Source organism: Haliotis rufescens, unplaced genomic scaffold, assembly GCF_023055435.1.
Source record: "Haliotis rufescens isolate VD_foot unplaced genomic scaffold, xgHalRufe1.0.p SCAF_10, whole genome shotgun sequence".
Taxonomy (NCBI): Eukaryota; Metazoa; Mollusca; class Gastropoda; order Lepetellida; family Haliotidae; genus Haliotis; species Haliotis rufescens.
Window position 1 is genome coordinate 17,908,126 of NW_025963780.1, and position 20,938 is coordinate 17,929,063.

The following is a 20,938-nucleotide window of genomic DNA, read 5'->3' on the forward strand; positions in this document are numbered from 1 at the left end:
GTATTTTAAAATATTTGATTTCCTTTTCAAGACTATTCACAAGTAGATTACCTTTCTTCAAATGTAAAATGCTAAAGAAATGTACTTTCAAGTTAATATTTGTTTGTTTATAAGCAAATATTTTCTGGATTTACTAAAAACATGGCTGTCCCTCAGCTGGACCAGAATAAAAAATAATACCTAATCTATATCTTAATATTCTAAAAATGTAACAAATTTTGTTTTTCACACTCTCAAATGAACATTTATTACATGTATCCTATCATTATTATCTAAAACCTAATTGAAAAAAAAATAAATAAGAAAAAAAAGATGTCCCTCAAAAGGCACTCAACTCCGTTACAACGTACCAATACTAAAAAAATAACTGTGCTATGGGAGATAACTCTCATACGCTTCCTCTTTGGCAACATGTGTATGAAGTTCATCTGCTGGTGATAGATAGATGCCACATTTATGTACAATGTTCAAGCCAATGACATCAAGATATGTCTGTTAAGTACAGTATGTTTTCTGAGCCTCAACTCTGTTACACTGTCTATAGATCTATATCTCATTCTAATTTCCTTCACTTTTCCAAGAGAAATTGGTTAGCAAGACCATGTTAGCAGTGAGTATTTTAATTTCCATAAAAAGCAAAGCATGCTGGGATATGAGCCATTTATAGTAAGGTTTCTCAACTCCGTTACACTCAACTCTGTAATGCTGTACAGCGTAACGGAGAGGAAAAATTTGTGCATCTGCACAATTTCGATAGTTATTGTCAGTACATAGCTTTGTTCTTCACGAATATTTTATTTTATTTTAACCCTATACCTGACAAATAATTTTCCCACAGTCTGGAGTAAGAACTTTTTTTTTAAATAGTCACTCAGACTGCTCTGATGTTTTGGATGAACAAGATGTTAGGACCTGTGCAAAATGTGGATTTGATTCTATTGATAGCGCTCTTTCCGACAGTGGACTAATTATTGAAGACAGAACTGTTGTCTTTTACATTGATGGGAGTGCCTGGCTATTGTGTTTTGGCTGCAGAAAGCAATTTCATTATGCATGTATAAACAACATATTTTCTGACAGTGTTGATGATATGATTGATCTGAAATTTGATCTTGAAGTTTTATAATATATTATAGTGATCTAAAATGGCATTTTAAGCAACTTTGTGCTTATTTATTTCAACGTCTATACAAAGGGTTGAACATTAGTAATTTAGTAGACCCACTTTTGTATGCCATTACTGCAGTAACTGGCTCATAAACCATGAGTACCAAAGTCCTGACAAGTAACACAACACAGTGCATGTATTTTCACATTTCATCTCAAAAGGGATGAAAAGGTTGTTATTTTATGCTAGAGAGCAATAACAAAATATATGAGTTACAACTCCGTTACAACAAACTCAACTCTGTTACGTCAGGATTTTTTTAATAGATGACTTCTTTTGACAACTGACGAAAAACTTTGTTGTTTTTATGAGTTTTAACTTTAGATTAGGACTAATGATAATATATGTTGTGACAAAAGATGAAAAATACTATATTTTGGATACCGTCTTTCATGTAAATGACTTTGTTGTCTAGGCAAACTTTTGAAATATGGAGCGAGCACTTACAAATGTCCAATCATACATTTTATTTAGCCAGTTTGCATTTGTTTAACACTGAATTGTATTCACACTTAATGTTAATTGCTGAATACGATTTTAGATTTCAAAGCAACCTAGCGCTATTAAAATTACTTTCCATTTTGTGATCCGTAACGGAGTTGAATGTCCTAGCAGATTAGGCTAATTCATTAATTATTTTCTAATTAATTAAACACATCACTGCACTGCATTGAAATAGAAAGTACTTCTCAAGTATCATATTCTCTAATATCAAGAGAAAAATTATATTAGGGACACTTTTATTTTTGCAAGTTGATATCAGAAAATTTGTTGGTTTTGAGATTTTTACCCATAGTCAGTTTTGCAACACTGACTATACCTTATCATATACAGCACCATCACAGATCAAAACATACTTATCACATACCTCCTGTACTTGGATTCATGATTTTCTTCACCTCCTCAACTCTCACAAACTCTCAAAGTCGTAAACGATCGCAAAACTTGCAATATACTCCAGTGCAATCTGTCAAAATGGCTGACACACAGGAAGGAGGCAAGCGTTGTCATGACGCCTCAGGAAACGATTACACTGCGCATGTATGGACATTTCTTGACTTCCGTCTGTCTAAGTTGTTTTGTGTTGATGTTTTTTCGGGAGTTGCCATACTACAGATCATAGCATTCGTGCGAAAGTCAGTTCTAAGGGCCTCTACTCACATCCGCAACAACTAGTGAGAGTTACCTCCCCTTATCAATAAGAATTTTACTGCTGCTTCTGTCGCTTCTTATTTCTTCTCACAATCATTTATCAATACACTATACTCAAAGTTATAGTTGGTGCTCAAGGTCCATTTGTAATACGCATGTGAAGAGATCAAAGTGACTTATGGGTAACTGAATGAGAAATATACGCATTTGTCAATTAATTCAAAATGTATTTCGACATGATCGGGTGGTCAGGCTCGCTGACTTACACTCTTCAAAAGAATGAAACGCACAGGTAGTATGTAATTCATTGAACCTGACTGCACAAAAAATCCGGTATATAAATTGGATATGTGTTATTGGAAAATGTTGGTGGCCTGATATTCGATAAACGATGCGTCAAAACGCAGCCATTGACGATTTGCAATGTCTTAAACGGCATTCTTTTCACACTTCTTCAAAACGGCCATGTAGGAAAACAGTAAAGCAAAATGCACGTGCAAGTTATGGCATTCGCAACGCGTGGTAGTGGCTATAAAAAGGCAAGGATAAGCCAAAAATTTGTCATTCAATTGTCAACATTGTTAAAGTTCGAAAATGCCGAGACTCATCGGAACATCGCCATAATAGGACGTATCCAAAGAGGGGAATCGCAGTCTTCTGTTGCACGCCACTTCAACGTCCATCACAGCACCATTTGCCGCCTTTGTGACCGATACACACAGTTCAATTCCACTGCAGACCGTCCGAGAACCGGCCAACCAAGAGTTACCACCCCTGCACAGGATCGCTACATTCGACTGTTCCACTTACGTCATCGCAATGCCACGGCTACGGAGACTGCAGGACGCATCCCTGATTTGAGGAGGATATCGAACCAGACTGTCAGGAACCATCTTCGCGAGGCTGGAATCCGACTCTGAAGACCAGCTATCGTCCCTGTTTTGCAACAGATCCTTGCGTTGGTGCCATACCTTACAGCTTAGGAATTTGAGAAACTGGAGACGAGTGTGGTTTAGCGATGAATCACGATTTCTTCTTCACCGGTGAGATGGAAGACAACGTGTTTATTCTCGTCGAAATGAGCGTTTTGCCCCATATTGTCTACGTGAATTCGACAAATTCGGTAGTGGTAGTGTCATGGTGTGGGCGGCCATATCCTACACCAGGAGATCTGACTTGGTTGTGGTTCAGGGAAATGTGACAGCAAATGGCTACATGAATCAAATTCTTCAACTTCACGTTCTTCCAATCATTGACTGCCATAGGGAGCTGTTTCAACAGGACAACGCTCCACCGCACACGGCTCGTGTCACGGTCGACTACCTTCATAATGCCAACATCAACAACTTGCCCTGGCCGTCGAGATATCCAAATCTAAACCCAATCCAACACCTCTGGGATGAATTCGATCGACGTGTACGTCAACGTCAGAACACGCCGCAGACACTCCCTAAACTGGCCTACGCAATACAAGCAGAATGGCGCAGAATTCCGCAGGTCAGAATTCGTACACTTATCCAGTCAGTGCTGAGGAGATGCAGAGCCGTGATTGCTGCCCGGGGCGGTCACACGAGATATTGAGTTCAGCGTTACCTTGTAGCCTTATGTGACACGACAATGAACAGTTTTCAATGCCTTTGTACAACGACAACATGAGACTATTGAGCTCCAAAATTTCATATTTGTATCTATGATATTAAATTTAATATATCGACTTTATTAGGTACAATACATTTACTAAAAATCTACCTGTGCGTTTCTTTTTTTGTTGAAGAATGTAGTTTTGGCATGTCATCGTATCCCAATTGCGTGGATCGATACTCATAATGTCAATCACTTGATTGTCTGGTCCAGACTCGATTATTTTTCAGACCACCGTCATATAGCTGGAAAATTGCTGAGTGCGGCGGTAAACAACAAACAAACAAAAGTTACACGAAGCCGTAGGTGAATTATTGGCTGATGCACCTCGAAAGGTATGGCTATAACTTGGCGCAATGAATATTAGGTACACCACATTATTTTCAAAACACCACATGTCGGATTATTGCTGAGTGCGGCGGTAAACAACAAACAAAAGTTACACGAAACCGAAACCGTGGGTGAATTATTGGCAATGAACAAAAGCATTTTGATGAATATCATTAACTATTGACATTACATAATTATGTATTCTGATATGCGTCAAGGAAATATAACTTTCTATTGTTGATATAAATACTTTCGAATTAATAATGCGACTTTAATGATGATTTTGCATGTCGTTTTATGTTCTACGCATTATTTTGAACCCTCTTCGTTTATGTGTATTTAATAGAAAGGGTACAATGACAGCTTTGTCAAGAAATAAAACACTCCATAACTTCTCAAAGTTGTGTGTTGTAGCACATGGTTGTTGTGTTTCTCCGACTTCTCCAGCCAGTATTAAAACTAAAGTTATGCGGTGTTTGTCGGATGCCACTTTAAGTTATCCGTGATTAACACTGGTTGAACGCAGGTTGAATCCAGCCAATAGTTGCCTGAAATGTGGTAACCTCGGTTGACTCAGGCCACTCAAATTATATAAATCAAACACACCACTGTGTCTGTGCATGTATTTGTGTATGTATCTATATATCTGTCCGTGAATGTGTCTGTATATGTGTGTCTTTGTATGAATGTGTGTCTGTATCTGTGTCTTTGTATGAATGTGTGTGTACATATATCTGTGAACATGCATCTGTGTACATGTATCTGTGAACATGTGTCTGTGTACATGTATCTGTGAACATGTGTCTGTGTACATGTATCTGTGAACATGTGTCTGTGTACATGTATCTGTGAACATGTGTCTGTGTACATGTATCTGTGAACATGTGTCTGTGTACATGTATCTGTGAACATGTGTCTGTGTACATGTATCTGTGAACATGTGTCTGTGTACATGTATCTGTGAACATGCATTTGTGTACATGTATCTGTGAACATGTGTCTGTGTATATGTATCTGTGAACATGTGTCTGTGTACATGTATCTGTGAACATGTGTCTGTGTACATGTATCTGTGAACATGTGTCTGTGTACATGTATCTGTGAACATGTGTCTGTGTACATGTATCTGTGAACATGTGTCTGTGTACATGTATCTGTGAACATGTGTCTGTGTACATGTATCTGTGAACATGTGTCTGTGTACATGTATCTGTGAACATGTGTCTGTGTACATGTATCTGTGAACATGTGTCTGTGTTCATGTATCTGTGAACATGTGTCTGTGTACATGTATCTGTGAACATGCATGTGTGTACATGTATCTGTGAACATGCATGTGTGTACATGTATCTGTGAACATGTGTCTGTGTACATGTATCTGTGAACATGTGTCTGTGTACATGTATCTGTGAACATGTGTCTGTGTACATGTATCTGTGAACATGTGTCTGTGTACATGTATCTGTGAACATGTGTCTGTGTACATGTATCTGTGAACATGTGTCTGTGTACATGTATCTGTGAACATGTGTCTGTGTACATGTATCTGTGAACATGTGTCTGTGTACATGTATCTGTGAACATGCATGTGTGTTCATGTATCTGTGAACATGTGTCTGTGTACATGTATCTGTGAACATGCATGTGTGTACATGTATCTGTGAACATGTGTCTGTGTACATGTATCTGTGAACATGTGTCTGTGTACATATATCTGTGAACATGCATGTGTGTACATGTATCTGTGAACATGCATTTGTGTACATGTATCTGTGAACATGTGTCTGTGTACATGTATCTGTGAACATGTGTCTGTGTACATGTATCTGTGAACATGTGTCTGTGTATATGCATCTGTGTCTGTGTACGTATATCAGTGTATGCATCTGTATCTCTGTCTTTGTGCATCTGTATCCGTGTTTGTAAATGCTATTGCTAAATAAACTTTTGGCCAAACGAGGTTACTACATTTCTAACAACCAGAGCGGACTAGATTTAACATTAGTCAACCAGTGTTAATCAAGGATATCTCGATTAAATGTATTGGAAGATAGAAAGGATATTTCATTCAAAGTATTGACACAATTCAAAATGTCAAATTTGACCGAAAATCAGGTAGCCCAGTGGTTACTGCGTTGGCTCATCCCACCAGGTTCGGTTCACCTCAAGAGTACAACATATATGATGTTTGTTTGTTGTTTACCGCCGCACTCAGCAATAATCCGACATGTGGTGTTTTGAAAATAATGTGGTGTACCTAATAATCATTTCGCCAAGTTACAGCCATACCTTTCGAGGTGCACCAGACGATAATTCATCTACGGCTTCGTGTAACTTTTGCTTGTTTGTTGTTTACCTCCGCACTCAGCAATATTCCAGCAATATCTGGCGGTCTGAAAATAATCGAGCCTGGACCAGACAATCCAGTGATTGACATAATGAGCATCGATCCACGCAATTGAGATACGGCGACATGCATCAACCAAGTCAGCGAGCCAGACAACCCGATCCCGTTATAGTCGCCTCTTGCGACAAGCATTGGTTGCGGAAGGTCTATACTAATCCGGATCCGTAACTATGTGTATTGGCCGATATACCGAGGAAAGTGATCAAAGTATGGCTGTAATTAATTCATACTCCTAACCTTTCATTTATTTACCGTGTCCATGTTCACTTCAGGATCATGATGAAGTAACTGAAACGGACATTAACTCTTCCATAAAAACCAGGACACTCATTTATGCGCGGGGGGTCAAGGCGTCCTTGGTGTCGCAGTTCGCAGTGCAAAGTATAGCGTCCGGCAGGCGTTTCAGAAACATATGTGCTCGTGGGTTCGAATCCTCTGATTACCTTTTCTTGGTTTGGTGAGCATCAGTCCAGTACTCGTTGGCTTCACCGAAGGGGTACATGCACGTCCAGCAAAATCTGCATCAGTTCCAGCTTTCCTCTTTCATTTCGTTCCACGCCGTGATATACCAGTCATGACATTGAAAACGGCGTTAACCCAAGTCAAGCACTCTCCGAGTGTTAATGAGACCAACGTATAGAATTTAGCACCAGATTAACTGCATGTGGTAGTACTCCCGTCTCAGTTTATCCTAAAACAACCTTGGGCACCAACTGAATCATACTGGCCATGCGAAGAAATCAAATAGGTGGTTCCATTCACGGGTAGACAATGATTGAACATCACGAATGCAAAATATACTCAAACGCTTTGATTCGAATTTTTTTTAATATGTACATGTTGGTATTTTTTAATGAAGGTGAGAACAATACAATTCTAAAAAAACAAAAAACAAAACACTGTACATGTCTTTGTAATCAGCTCAGATTGAACTCCCGAGAGTATCTAGGGCCTCGGTCCTGCCCACACTGAAACACAGGTTACATACAAGGTCACCCTAGACATGTCACTTTGTTTAAAAACTGCAGCTGCTCACCCAGCAGTGAATGGGTACCTGGAAGGATGAATTGTATTTTGAAACATAAACCAAGCGCAAAAAACAACTTGGGTTGCATACTCCCCAGGGAAATGAGAATGCATGTTGTGCACTGATCAGTTGACCGGGGTGTCTCGTGAAGATCCGGAGTAGAATAGGTCTTCAGTAACCCATCCTTGTCCAGACTTAATTATTTACAGACCGCCGTCATATAGCTGGCATATTGCTGAGTGCAGCGTTAAACAACACATAAACAAACAATTACCGGGGTAATAATGATGTAGTGCCATGAGTATGAACATGTGTCTGTGTACATGTATCTGTGTCTGTATCCCTGTTGGGAAGTGCCATTGCTAAATAAACTTTTGGCCAAACGAGGTTACTACATTTCTAACAACCAGAGCGGACTAGATTTAACATTAGTCAACCAGTGTTAATCAAGGATATCTCAAATAAAGGAAGATAGAAAGGATAATTTCATTCAAAGTATTGACATAACTCAAAATGTCAAATTTGACCGGAAAACAGGTAGCCCAGTGGTTACTGCGTTGGCTCATCCCACCAGGTTCGGTTCACGTCAAGAGCCTTCATCACTTACACCCCAGAGAAAATGAGAATGCAAGTTGTGCACTGATCCATTGACAGGGGTGTCCCGTGAAGATCCGGGGTAGAATCATCTTCCCGAGGCATTCCTCCAGTTTCCACCCTTGTCGAACTAGGCTGGAATTTCTGGACTAGATCGTAGAGCCACCAGTGGCTATTACGAGTTATGTCCCTTTTATGTTCCCCCTATTGACCAATCAGATTCCGTCTCTCATATCACTTGCATTTGCTTCAAACAAAGTGGCGGTGCCCAATCAAGACTATATGCTCGATGATCAGGAACTATATTGTCATAAAACGGGTCTTACCCCGCGAAGTGCATCAAATCAAGTGAGTATCTTGATTAAAAGCATGAAAGAATGTGCAAAATATCTGTCGACGCCCAGTTGGCGGTACACATGCTGTGCAAATCCTGCAGTCGACGGCAATCTGCACGTTGAAATCCATGTTGTTTACGAACCGGATGTCCATAGCTAGTTCGTTTCGCGATTTTGATAGGACTATGCATAGACTCGTTAGTCCAGCAAAAATGTAACTCCATAATTCCAGCCTAGTTCGGCAAGGGTGGAAACTGGACTTTTATAGTCAGTTAACTCCCTTGCCTCGGGAAGATGGGATAGAATAGGTCTTCAGCAACCCATGCTTGCCGTAAAAGGCGACTAACAGGATCGAGTGGTCTGACTCGCTGACTTTGTTGATGCTTGTCATCGCATCCCAATTGCGTAGATTGATGATTATGATGTCAATCACTGGATTGTCTGGTCCAAATTCGATTATTAGCAGACCGCCGTCATAAAGCTTGAATATTGCTGAGTGAGGCGTTAAACAACAAATAAACAAACAAACATTGAACGGGGTAATAATGCTGTAGTGCCATGGGTATGAACTCGGTGAATGAAGTCTAACGCGCATTATAAATGGGATTATTATCAGTGTTCGAAATACCTGCCTGCCCGACCGTCCGAGACGGGTTGATTTCAACTCGGGCTGCCAGATTTTCAAATCCCCCTGCCCGACGGTCGGGTTATATTTCATATGTGAAAATATTCAAAATATTTCCCGATGATAAGCATTAATTCACATGAAAAGATGAATGATAAAATGTAACCAAAAAGAAACCCCGTTAGCTTATCCTGAGAAACATATGATTATAGTGGGCAGGCAGGTTTTGGTCAGGGCTGGCAAGTATTTCAGCTAGCCAGTCCTGTGGTCTGGCTGAAATTTTTGGGAGTTTCATACCCTGTTATTATCATTACGTGCGTTTCAGCGAGGCCGAGTTGACGCTATTGTGTTCTATATCGTTGCCTGTTCGTTCATGGCATATCGATCGTGGGCAGTACAGTGAAACTCTGTTATTCTGTAGAATTCCTTTTACCGGAAGCGATAACACGAGTTAACTGCTCTTCAATAGGCATAACTTTTAGTAGTACATGGTTCGCAGTCAGGAGCCATTTCAATTTGAACAGTGACATCTGTATTAACGGGGATTGTCTTGATCAGTCGGACTAGTAATCCTACAAGTCTCTTATCAAGTTAAGCCATATATCCCCAACTGAAAACACAGTTTAAGCACGACATTACAATAAAACAGTACGCCCAATGCAACAGTCAAAAACGGTAACACATGTTTACGAAAACGGCAATATTTTTTTCGATATTTTATATACCACGTATACCGCAACACACTTGTGGCAATTGTTATTTTGCTAATTGTGCTTGTCATGTTGTGGATAGAACGTGCTAGCACAGCATCTGAATCTCAATACAATAGGTGAACAATTAAGGTCCATGTTTGAATCTGCACGAGACGCGTTCTCGTTTTGTCCCGAGTCCCGAGGGTCCTGAGTGGTTATAATTCAAATAAACTTGTTGAAAAAACATTGTTTTGGTTGCTATGTGACACGATATGCTTCTTTTGACAGGAGAGTGTAGATCGAAATCAAGATCTCCTAAGCATGTGTCACATGTGCTCTAGTCCATCGGTTAAAACACATAGGAACAAGTATGGTTAAGGGGTATATTCATATTCAAATCTGAAGTAAAGTGAGAACTGGTTATGGACAAGTTTAATTTGGATTATTGTTAGCAAGATAAGGTTCCGGATTTTTAACTTGCATTTATAAACCTATTTATATTTTTCTATTTAAAAACACGAGGTTTGTTTTGAGACTATCTGATATAGTAATTCACAAATAGAAGCACATTTGGCCAGGGAATTGTTTTATAAAAGATCATTAATTAATTATATCCAGACACCCAAGCATTATTTAATCAGATAATCCCTATCGTCGTCAAGTGACATAAATGGAAAGAACCTTTAAATATGAGAAGCAAGAAAATATGCCAAAAGCAAACAATGCAGTAAATATTGCCGAAAAGGAACTGCTAACATATGTCTGTATACCTGTGCATGTGGCATGAGAGGAACGTGCGATGTCAGAGGAAGGGAGATAACTCTAATGTTTAAATCTGGTTGTTCACCTGGTCAGCTGGATTCGGTAGCAACCGCCCTCTGTTGGCAACAATGAACATAAGTTGTTCCCACCTAATCTATTGTCAATTGATCTAGATATAATGGTAAACAGTTCGCGGCCTGCCTTGGTGATAATACGGCATATAGTGTTATTGTTTTACACGTGACCTGCACGTGCCATCTTTGTAGGTCGCTTGCAGTTGCCCTTTCACCTTCGACGATTGACTCTTTGTTGACGTATTAAATATGGGTAAGTATGGTAGCCTAACCGCAAAAAAACAAAAACACGATCCCGCAGGGCGATATTGTACAAATACATACGCAACACGAAACATGGAAATTCTGATAGTCCCTGGGCTGCCTGATATATATCGTATAGGCCTTGGAGGGGTAACTGACCTGAAGGTTACCCGGGTCGGGTGGGTCCACAGAATAACACGGGCCCATTAACAACAAAACTCCAAAAGTTGCATGTCCCATGCATTTACGCTCAATTCATTTGATTCTATATATTTTTAAGGGAAGTCTTACCCAATCGCTGAATCGGACAATTTTTACCCAACCTCAGGCCTACCCAGGTAGGATAGGGTAATTTAGGGTACCGGGTCGTAAATTTGGACTCGTCGCAGCCCTACTGCCTGTTATGGAAAGCGACATGCATATTATCAGCTGATTATTTGATTAGTTAATAGGCAATAATGACAGTATTGTTTACAGTAAATTACACATGATAGTATTTAGTTTCATAAAATGCATTTATAAATATTTTTTATATAGAAGAAGAAGAAGAAAATTGTTTATTTTTGTCTCACCCATGGTCACAAAATACATAACACCACAAGATAAAACATGGCCACCCATTCAGGGTTATGAGAGACAATTAACATAAAAACAGTATTTATATTTATAACTGACTCTCTCACTCTATTACTACTCTTGCTGGATTTAGTGAGGCAATACAATGTTGTTTGTACAGAGAGCTACTGTTCAAGGGCTGGGACACGTTACTTGGGCCAGCTATGTCCTGAATAAGACCCAGGTACCCACAGGACTACCCGGACCCATAGTTTGTCACATGATGTATTATTTTAATGACAATAACAATAAAACTCCATGGTTACTCTCTAATGTCTGCATTTCTTTCTGACTATGCATACATTCCTTCTGATTTAGATATGTTTGAATAAAGATACAGCTTCAGTCAACTTCAGTGTATGCATGATATGATCGTTTGATATCAATATCTGAATCTTTTGCCAGGGCTACGGTAAAACATTTTCCAAACGGACATTTCATACCCAACTCTTGAGACCTACAGTGGGTACCCACATAGGGTCGTGGGCTCGTGGCCACAGCGGTTCGGGTAGTCAGGTAGTAAATTTGGAATTGTCCAAGCCCTATGCTGTTCGCAGTGATGGCAGTGTATAGATCTGTCATATTTTGTTATCATAATATATGTATTGCCATGTATTATTTGGGATCAATACATACCCCAACAGCTGCTACATGATCTACAGACCGCCGTCATATAGCTGGAATATTGCTGAGTGCTCGTTAAACAACAAACAACATCTACAAACATAAAACAACATACATGAGTTCCCAATTTTCAGGCATGCTATTCATGTTAATGTAAGTGTGGTTTCAACAACACTGAAAGTGTTTGTGCACTGTCACAATCACATGTAATCGAATATGAAGCAGATACTTCGTCCCATGTTGAAGATAGGCAATAATACTGTTTATTCTCATTTAAGCTGTTGAGCACTTGAATGATTGTCCTGAAACCTGACAGATGTTGTTTTCTCTAAACCCTGCGACCTCGACACAACCCTTTCTGGATTCACTTTGTTCTCCAATCGTCCACAAGTAGCCCAAGTACTCATGCACTCAGAACAAAGCTTTGAGAACATGGCCAGGAATGGTTCTGTGAGGCCTAAACATAGGACATATAAAAACACTATATGTTTCTAGAAGAACTAACAATGTAACATATTACTTTATGTGCATCTGTCATTTGCTCATCACTGTTTAGAGAACCTTAAATTCACTTTGAATATGACCTTGAGCATATTCCTGAAGAAATGTGATGTTGTCAGTGTGATTCATCCTATCCCCAACTAGTCCCACCTCAAATCTCTCCTGTGGGAGGTTCAATCTTTGTCTTCATTAGACCACCACTGAATTCCGGTGGGCTGAGGCACAGCATGTTGCTGTGCATAGTTGTGTCCCTTAATTGTGCCAGGATCTGCAAATCCTGGGTTTGAAGACGGGTTCATTCATTAGTTCATGCCACCAGCCAATACATGGGAAACTACAACAAAACATGTCAGCTGTAACTGAACAGTAGATGTGATAGAAAAATCTCTAATATTTGTAACTTTACGTTTAAAAAATTAATATATATATGTGTTCTGTAGACATTATTCTTACAAATGTATTCTTTGGTGGGTTTGGATCCCAGATTCCTTCCGATTATGATTCTAGGTTTGTCAGCACCATACCTGTACCTGTGGGTTTCACCAAAGTGGTAAACGTCTAAGACCTGCATTATGTGGAGCTTTCTTCCCCCTGTAATCTCAAACACAGTGAAGAGAAGCACTGTTTGCACAAGCATTAACCTCCACTCTTGTATATTTAGCTCCACTGACATGAATGTCCACTTAACAAGAGTCAATACTTTAGATATTGGTCTGTTATCATGTGCATATGGACATTTTGTAGAAGAATTAGTCTCCAATATCCCATGCTTGTTGAAAGAAACTAAGAGTCTACTAGAGAAGTGGCGACTTTGCCGATTGTGTCCCTATGGCATGAGTCAATGTGCATTCTTTCAGTCACTGGTTACCCTGGTGTGGAAACTCTATTATTGACATACTGAGGTGATATTGCTGTAATATTGCTAACCATGCCAATAAACACCATGTACTCACTCATGAAAATGGAGGTCACACTGACATGGCAACTATGAATTCAACGTTTTCATTCCAGTTTTCAGACCCATGAAGATCCGGGTTAGAATAGGTCTTCAGCAACCTATGTTTGCCATAGGAGGTGACTATGCTTGTGAAAGAGGTGACAAACGGGATCAGGTGGCCAGGCTCGCTCACTTGGTTGATTCATGTCATTGTATCCCTATTGCCTAGATCAATGCTCATGATGTGAATCACTGGATTGTGATCGCTGTCATATAGTTGGAATATTGCTGAGTGTGGCGGTAAACAACAAAGAAACCAACTTTTCAGTTTTCCATATCATTACTACTCTAGCACAATATTATTTACAACCCCCTGAATTATCCCTGTCCACATGCTAGAATACTACATTGCCTAAGATAGAATCAACACTTTACTTACCTATATTTCCCATCCAATATCACTTGAAATAGGGACATATGCTTGAAGTAGATAAGATGTAATACATGAGGGAATTAATAAACACTGTCCTCTGCATGAGCATCTTGTCTGTGAGTCGGCCGGTCTGTATGGTTGTACCTGTGGTTTAGACGCAGACAGAGCTAGGCCTTGTGACTATGTGACCTCCCTCTTGCAAATCGGGTCAATGGCAATTTTTCTCAACTCTGTTTGGTCACATTCTCTTGGGGCTCTCCACTTGTGTACCTCCGAGCTACAGAGACGCTGAGTGTTTGCGTCAAATTACCCAGTTATTTTTAAGTTGTGTACAAATATGCATGAAAAATGAAAAAGACCCATATTACAACTTTCAGTGCTTAATTACCAAATGTGGCCTTTTAATATGTTTTATCTAGCATACCTGTATTTCTTTACTTGTCTTAATTGCTGCATGAATTCAGGCATCTCGTGTACTGTAGCAGCGATAGAAACTAACAGTTTTAGTCTACTAGTCCTTGTAATGATATATACTTAAAAGGGGCAAATTTCTGCTTGTCCTTATGTTACCTAAACTATAGTCAGTTTGGCAAGGATAACAGGACTAGTGTCAAATTCTAAGGATGATTTGGTGGATAATGGACAAAAGCACTACATCTTACACATTGGAACTTGTCATGTCATGTCATCGTTGTCGGGAATAGTTTGTTGCAATAGTATGATAAGTAATTTTTTATTTGACTTGATGCAATACCCAAACAGATCCACTATCTCTCAGGTACTGTGGTCCAGTGGAAGAGCGTCTGCCTGAATAACGGAAGGTTGGAGGTTCAATCCCCCGGCCACCTCCTACCAATGGATGTTAAGATATGTTGTACTTGATGATAAAAGATGTACTTGTTGTTACCCTGCTGGTTGCTGGACAATAAGGGGGCTAAAACAAGGACTTGTTGGCTTGAAGTCAGTATACTGTGTCTGAGTGGGGTAGCTGTGTTTAACTGCGTCATGGTATCTCAGTGGGCTAGTGCTAAGAAAAAAACACTGGCATTAGCATGATTAGTCCGGACTAGTTCAAGCAAACACACACATAAACACAGACACATGCATTCATGCACGTCGCTATATAAGTGCTATAATCTAAAACACAACATTAAACCCCATTCACTTCACCTGACCTTCTAGACTGCAGGGGCAGTTGTAAGGGAGGTAACTCTGATTATGAGCAGAAATAATGTGTGTCACTTTAAAATATTTTGTTTCTTATAAAAATAAGGGAGGAATTGCTTTGAGTAGAGAAGTTGATTATAACTAGATATTAGGCCAAAATAGAATATGTACTAGGTTTTCTTACTGGATCACATGAATCAACAGTTAATGTACATGGATGGCATCAACAGGCAATAACATATATAAGATAGATAATGCCTCTAGCTTGCCTCACATTTAATAAGATTTAGATGAAACTGTATGAATCAATTTATTGTGACCTTTTAGTGGGTTTTGATTTGTTTATCATGATTATGTTAACATGTCTATGTCTAGGAAATGTAATAAGAGTGTAACGAATAGTATTGACTGGATTACTGTACAGTATATCTAGTATATGTCAAATGTTCATCACTTGTCAGTGTGTTGCATAATTGAGTTGTGGATGATTGGAAGGCAACATTAACTCATTCAATAATCACACTCCTAGCGATTTTTATGTTACATACTCAAATGTAAGTGACATGTTAAGTTGCTATCCTATGTCACTCTTTTATCTTTGAAAAGATTTAGGGAATATTTCTTGAAAATTCATTGACTTAATGTCGAATATAGAAGCATTGGTGTCAAAGACTCCTGAAACTGTTGAGGGATGGTAGTGTATGGCCTTGTGGTTGAAATACGTGCTTGTCATGGTGAAGACCTGAGTTCAATTCCCAAAATGGGTTAAGAAATCTAATGCATATTCCTTATATCCCGCGAGCGAAATGTTTTTACATATTCTTTCTTATTCTCTTTCCAACTGCTTTACATCTCAATGAAAAAAATAACTGCATGGCAAGGCAAATGTTAGTAATGATTTAAAAGCTAATGGGGTCCTCTTCTGCCCAATAAAACTCCAGTACACTGAAGAAGAGATGTGTAGAAAATCAAAGGTCATATCCAACTGGTCTGCAGCTCATTTCAGACTAGTGGTTATGTTAAATAACTTGATTTTTGAGTAAAACATTTTCCGAATCTGTCAAGACTGATACGTGTCTCTGAGTAACGGACAAGTGGTCATGTCTATACCTCAGAAAGTATCTCTAAGCGATCACAACATGATATTGTCATAACCAAAGGTTAATCATAGGTGTCTCCTGTGCCAGTTCCGCAAATGATCTTTTGTGACATTAATATATTTGTGGTGCATAGAAATCAGCCCATCCTTAACTTTTGGTTATGAGTATAGAGAACATGATGACACTGAACACAGTAGTCTGTCTCCCAAGTCTAGAATGATTTGGCAAGTCTTGATTGCCTCAGCCTGAATTTAGGATTATTCTGGGCTCCATTTGGATTTTTAAATTTATTTTGTAGATATATATTTTTAGATAGACAACTTTATTTCTGGGACTAAATGTCAGTCTTTGAACACAGTTACTTTGATCTTGAACTTTATTTATCGTCATTTCAGATCATGTTGCATACCCCAACTCATGAAACTGATATCCATCCCCAAGATTGTCGTTTCTTGTTTAATACAACATTTCCATTTAACAGACATAACAGAGAAGATCAGTTTGGATGTAAAAATAAATACACCAACAAGTTTGTTAAGCCCACATGTCAGACTTGATCATGTTCTGGGATTACATGATGTCTGAGAGAAGTAGCACTGGCTTGCTACCCTGAGTTGTTGCCAAGCCTAGATGAAATACAAAGTTTCAAGGCATAAGTGTTTTTGTTGTTTCTTGGTTTTTAGGATCCAAAGTTTGGATGAAAAATGTTGAATGAAATCAGATTATTTTGAAGAACATTTTTTCTTCTTCTATCAGAACATTCCACAGCCTGATTAAAAAAATTAGTAATAAAATAAGCTCTAAATGTAAATCACTATGGTAACTCGTGGAACTGTCATTCAAAGAAACTCCCAGCCTCCAAATTGCTTTCATTACATTATTTTGTATTTCACCCTCTCCTTTCTACCACTAAGCAATGAAGAAAGAACTATTATAATATGAATTTGTTTGGCAGTTTTCGTTTTTGTTTAGCTCAGTCCTTTATTTTGTTACTGCAGTGATTGGGTATTTGGTCGGATTAAAATGTGTTGTGTTGTATTCTCCCCAGGGAGCTGAGAATGCACTATTGAGGCACACTGATCCTTGACCCTGGTTAATGTTAATTTTGTAGCACTATGAGTAGATTTAAGGGTATGAAAACAGTTCATGATAAATATGCATTATTTTATAGCATAAATTCTATGAAACATGATCTGTGAGCTTATTCAATTGTAAGCTTATGACATTACATTTGTAAGCTTATAACATAACAAAGCCTAACCTTTAAATGACTCTAAACAAAATTGAAATACACCCCCATAAACCCCCCTGTCCTGACCCTCCCAAATACACATCCAATGATCCTTTTAAGTTCTCTGTAGGCCTAGGGATCTGGAATCCCGGGACATGTCAAACCCTTTATAGTTTGCTTTAGAACCCAGGGAAGAGAGCCACAATCTCAGACAACTATGACTACGCAGCGCACAGACAGTATTTGGCTAAGTGGCGCAAGTCAGGGAAATGTGTCTGGCAACGGAATCGACAATCCTGTGTATAATGATGATGATGGCTCTAGTTCTGCTGTGATTGAGGTGTTGTGTTTGAATTCTTCCACTTCACCTGTTGGAGTTGTTGCAAATCAAAATGCTGAACCGCTTCAGGCTAATTCTGGGGTTAGACTTGCCAAACGAACAGCCGAGGAGGGAGTTTTACAGAGGCAGCGTTTGGATACTCCTGATGAAGATGGAGATTTGAGTTATCAAAAAAAACGTGAGTTATGAAGTTTGTTTATTGAGGGATTAAATAGGTTGGTAAATATGTCAACAGGATGAATTGAGGTTTAATTTCGACAGTGAAAAAATAGGGTTTACATGTATATGTAGGCCTAGTGAATGCAATGCTTAGACTACTTTAATATTTGTTACTACTTTGACATTTTCATGAAGAGTGTGAACTATGTCTTGGCAACAATTTACAATCTCTCATTAATATTAATAGAGCATGCCTTCACACTGCTTTTAGCAACAATATCACAGCGGGGGACACCAGCAATGGGCTTCACACATTTTAGGTGTTTAACTTGGTTCGAGTGATCAGATTGAAAATCCAGAAATATCAAATATAATAAAAGGGTTTCAATTTTACTTCTATTTATATGCCAGCTCTATATTTGATGTACTGGAGGAACTACAAAGACACAAGAAAATGTTATCTTCAATTTTTAAAGCCACTGCAATAAGTGACAAAGAGAACACACCATTCTTTGACTAAAGATACTGCATCAACTTCACTCGTACTACTACTGCTACAAATAATATGGTCAATGCTAGAACAAGTTCAATGGATCAATAGTAAACAGTCCATAATTCATGAAATTAAAAATATGGTGGAAGTGGGTTAAAAGGAAATTAACAAGATTACTACCGGTACTGTATTTAAAGTTGGCATGAATTTCCTCATGGATTGTTACAGTTGGGATCATGATCATAGAACAGGTCTAGTATGTTTCATCCTCGGCAATGCTGGGTATTTATGCCGTCATTGTTTTATGACATGTACTCTCATCCACTCACCACCACAGTTTTGTTTTAGTGATGTCACAATCTCTTATCTCTCTTATCACTGACCCAGCACAAAATTTTGTAGGCATTGTGCAATTTCATGTTGTTTTATTAATCAAATTGGTATTAACAAGTTTGCATAATGGGGTTTCCTGATGTATTGACATTGCATAACTGATTTTGTGTATATTTTGGAATTATTTGTTTGTAAAGTTAATGTGTATAGTAGTGTAACCATGAAGATCTGGTTTAGCATAGGGCTTCAGCATCCCGTGCTTGCCGTAAAATGTACTATGCTTGTCATAAGAGGCAGCTTACGGGATCGGGTGGTCAAGCATGTTGACTTAGTTGATGCATGTCATCGTATCCCAATTGCCTAGATCGATGCTCATGATATCAATCACTTGATTGTCTGGTCCAGACTCAATTATTTACAGACTGACGTCATATATCTACAGTGTTGCTGATTGTGGCATTTGAGAAACATATTTAACAAACACACTTTGCTGTGAAATTGCTGGAATGATGGCAAACCCAATAAAAGTGTTTTGATAAACCCAACTTACTGTTAAGTAAAAAACATTTATTTTCTACCATCTTGGAATGAGGTTCAAAATTACTGGTAATAAATAAGGTCCAAGACTTATGACAATTCAGTAATAAATTTTAGCTGACCCATTTCACTAAACAAATACAAATAGTCATCATGGTTGTGGTTATCAAACCATCAGTGACTCTGAGGGTCAATATATTGTACTTGAGTTTCTTATCATAGTCATATGACTAGGTTATGCATGGTCTGTGTGATTCTGATAACGTGTACGCTAGAGTCAGGATAATGTCCAGATTTCTCACTAATGTTATGTAATATGTTTGTATACATGAAATGTACAAATGTCAAATAGGAAGTAAAAAAGGAATTTTTACATTTTCTAAATGATAATAATCGTTCATCTTTGACAAATCTTGCAAACATTTATTTAATGAAATATTAGGGGGTTAGGGTAGCCTTGTGGTTAAAGCGTTCTCTCGTCACGTTGAAGACCCAGGCTGGATTCTGCACAATGGTGCAATGTGTGAAGCCCATTTCTTAATAGTGTCGTATTGCTGGAATATTGCTAAAAGCGGCTTAACATCTTACTCACTGCTGAAATATTAATAATCATGCACATTTATTTTTATTTGATCATTGCTTTAAAGATTAACATCATCAGTTGTCTAATGCTTTCTTTTAACAACTTCAGTACATTTTCATATGTTAATTTCATGTTCTTTGCATCAAAATGATTAAATATCAATGTCATCAGTTTTGACCTCAAGGATGCCTTTATATGATTTCAATACATTTAGCACTTTTCATGTTCATAATGCGTGGAATATCAACATATTTAGTGCTGACCTATGGCAACCTTTACAGTATTTAGGCAAATAACATTTTAAAAGTACATAAATGAAAATCTGTTTCCTGTTATTTACATGGCTGTGCATCCTCATTGTTGACTGTTAAGCCCTAATGTATTTCTGACACATTTCATGTTCATTGCAACAAGTGTCAGTATGTTCAGAGTGAACTCATGCCAGCCTTCCTACTATTTGAAGTGATTTATTCTTAGAGAACATTAACACCTGTCGTTTTCATGTTAATAGCATCAAGGTGTGCATCTTCTTTGTTAATTGTGCAACACAACAGTGTTTTCACTTGTTAACCTGCAGTTGTCTTTTTGTTGTTTATCTCCTCTGATGCTGCTTGTTTATTGACGCAAGTCCACGATAATGCTTGGAATGGAAGCTAAACAAACAGTTTATTTACTGGACAAGCCAGATCTCATGTCAAAGCAGCCCCTTCTGCCGTCGAACGATGCGGAACACTAAATACGATGTCACGGAAACAGTGTTGAGCTCAAATAAAAACACAGTACTACTGTCAAAAGGACATGCTTAGCTCTTTGTACATGGGTTTAAAAAAACAAA

At 38.5% G+C, this 20,938-nt stretch overlaps 1 protein-coding gene across 2 annotated transcripts in view; it reads left to right on the top strand.

The window, feature by feature from the left end:
- Positions 1–10,803: 10,803 nt before the first annotated feature.
- Positions 10,804–20,938, top strand: part of LOC124110720 (solute carrier family 40 member 1-like) — a 29,376-nt gene continuing 19,241 nt past the window's right edge. The window contains exon 1 of one of the 2 annotated variants that reach the window (XM_046470083.2): positions 10,804–11,060. In XM_046470083.2, coding sequence (XP_046326039.2) covers positions 11,057–11,060 — 4 coding nt within the window. In that variant the 5' untranslated portion in view covers positions 10,804–11,056. Of the gene's footprint in view, positions 11,061–17,788; positions 18,177–20,938 lie in introns of those variants that run through there. The other variant, XM_046470082.2, reaches the window with a different exon arrangement.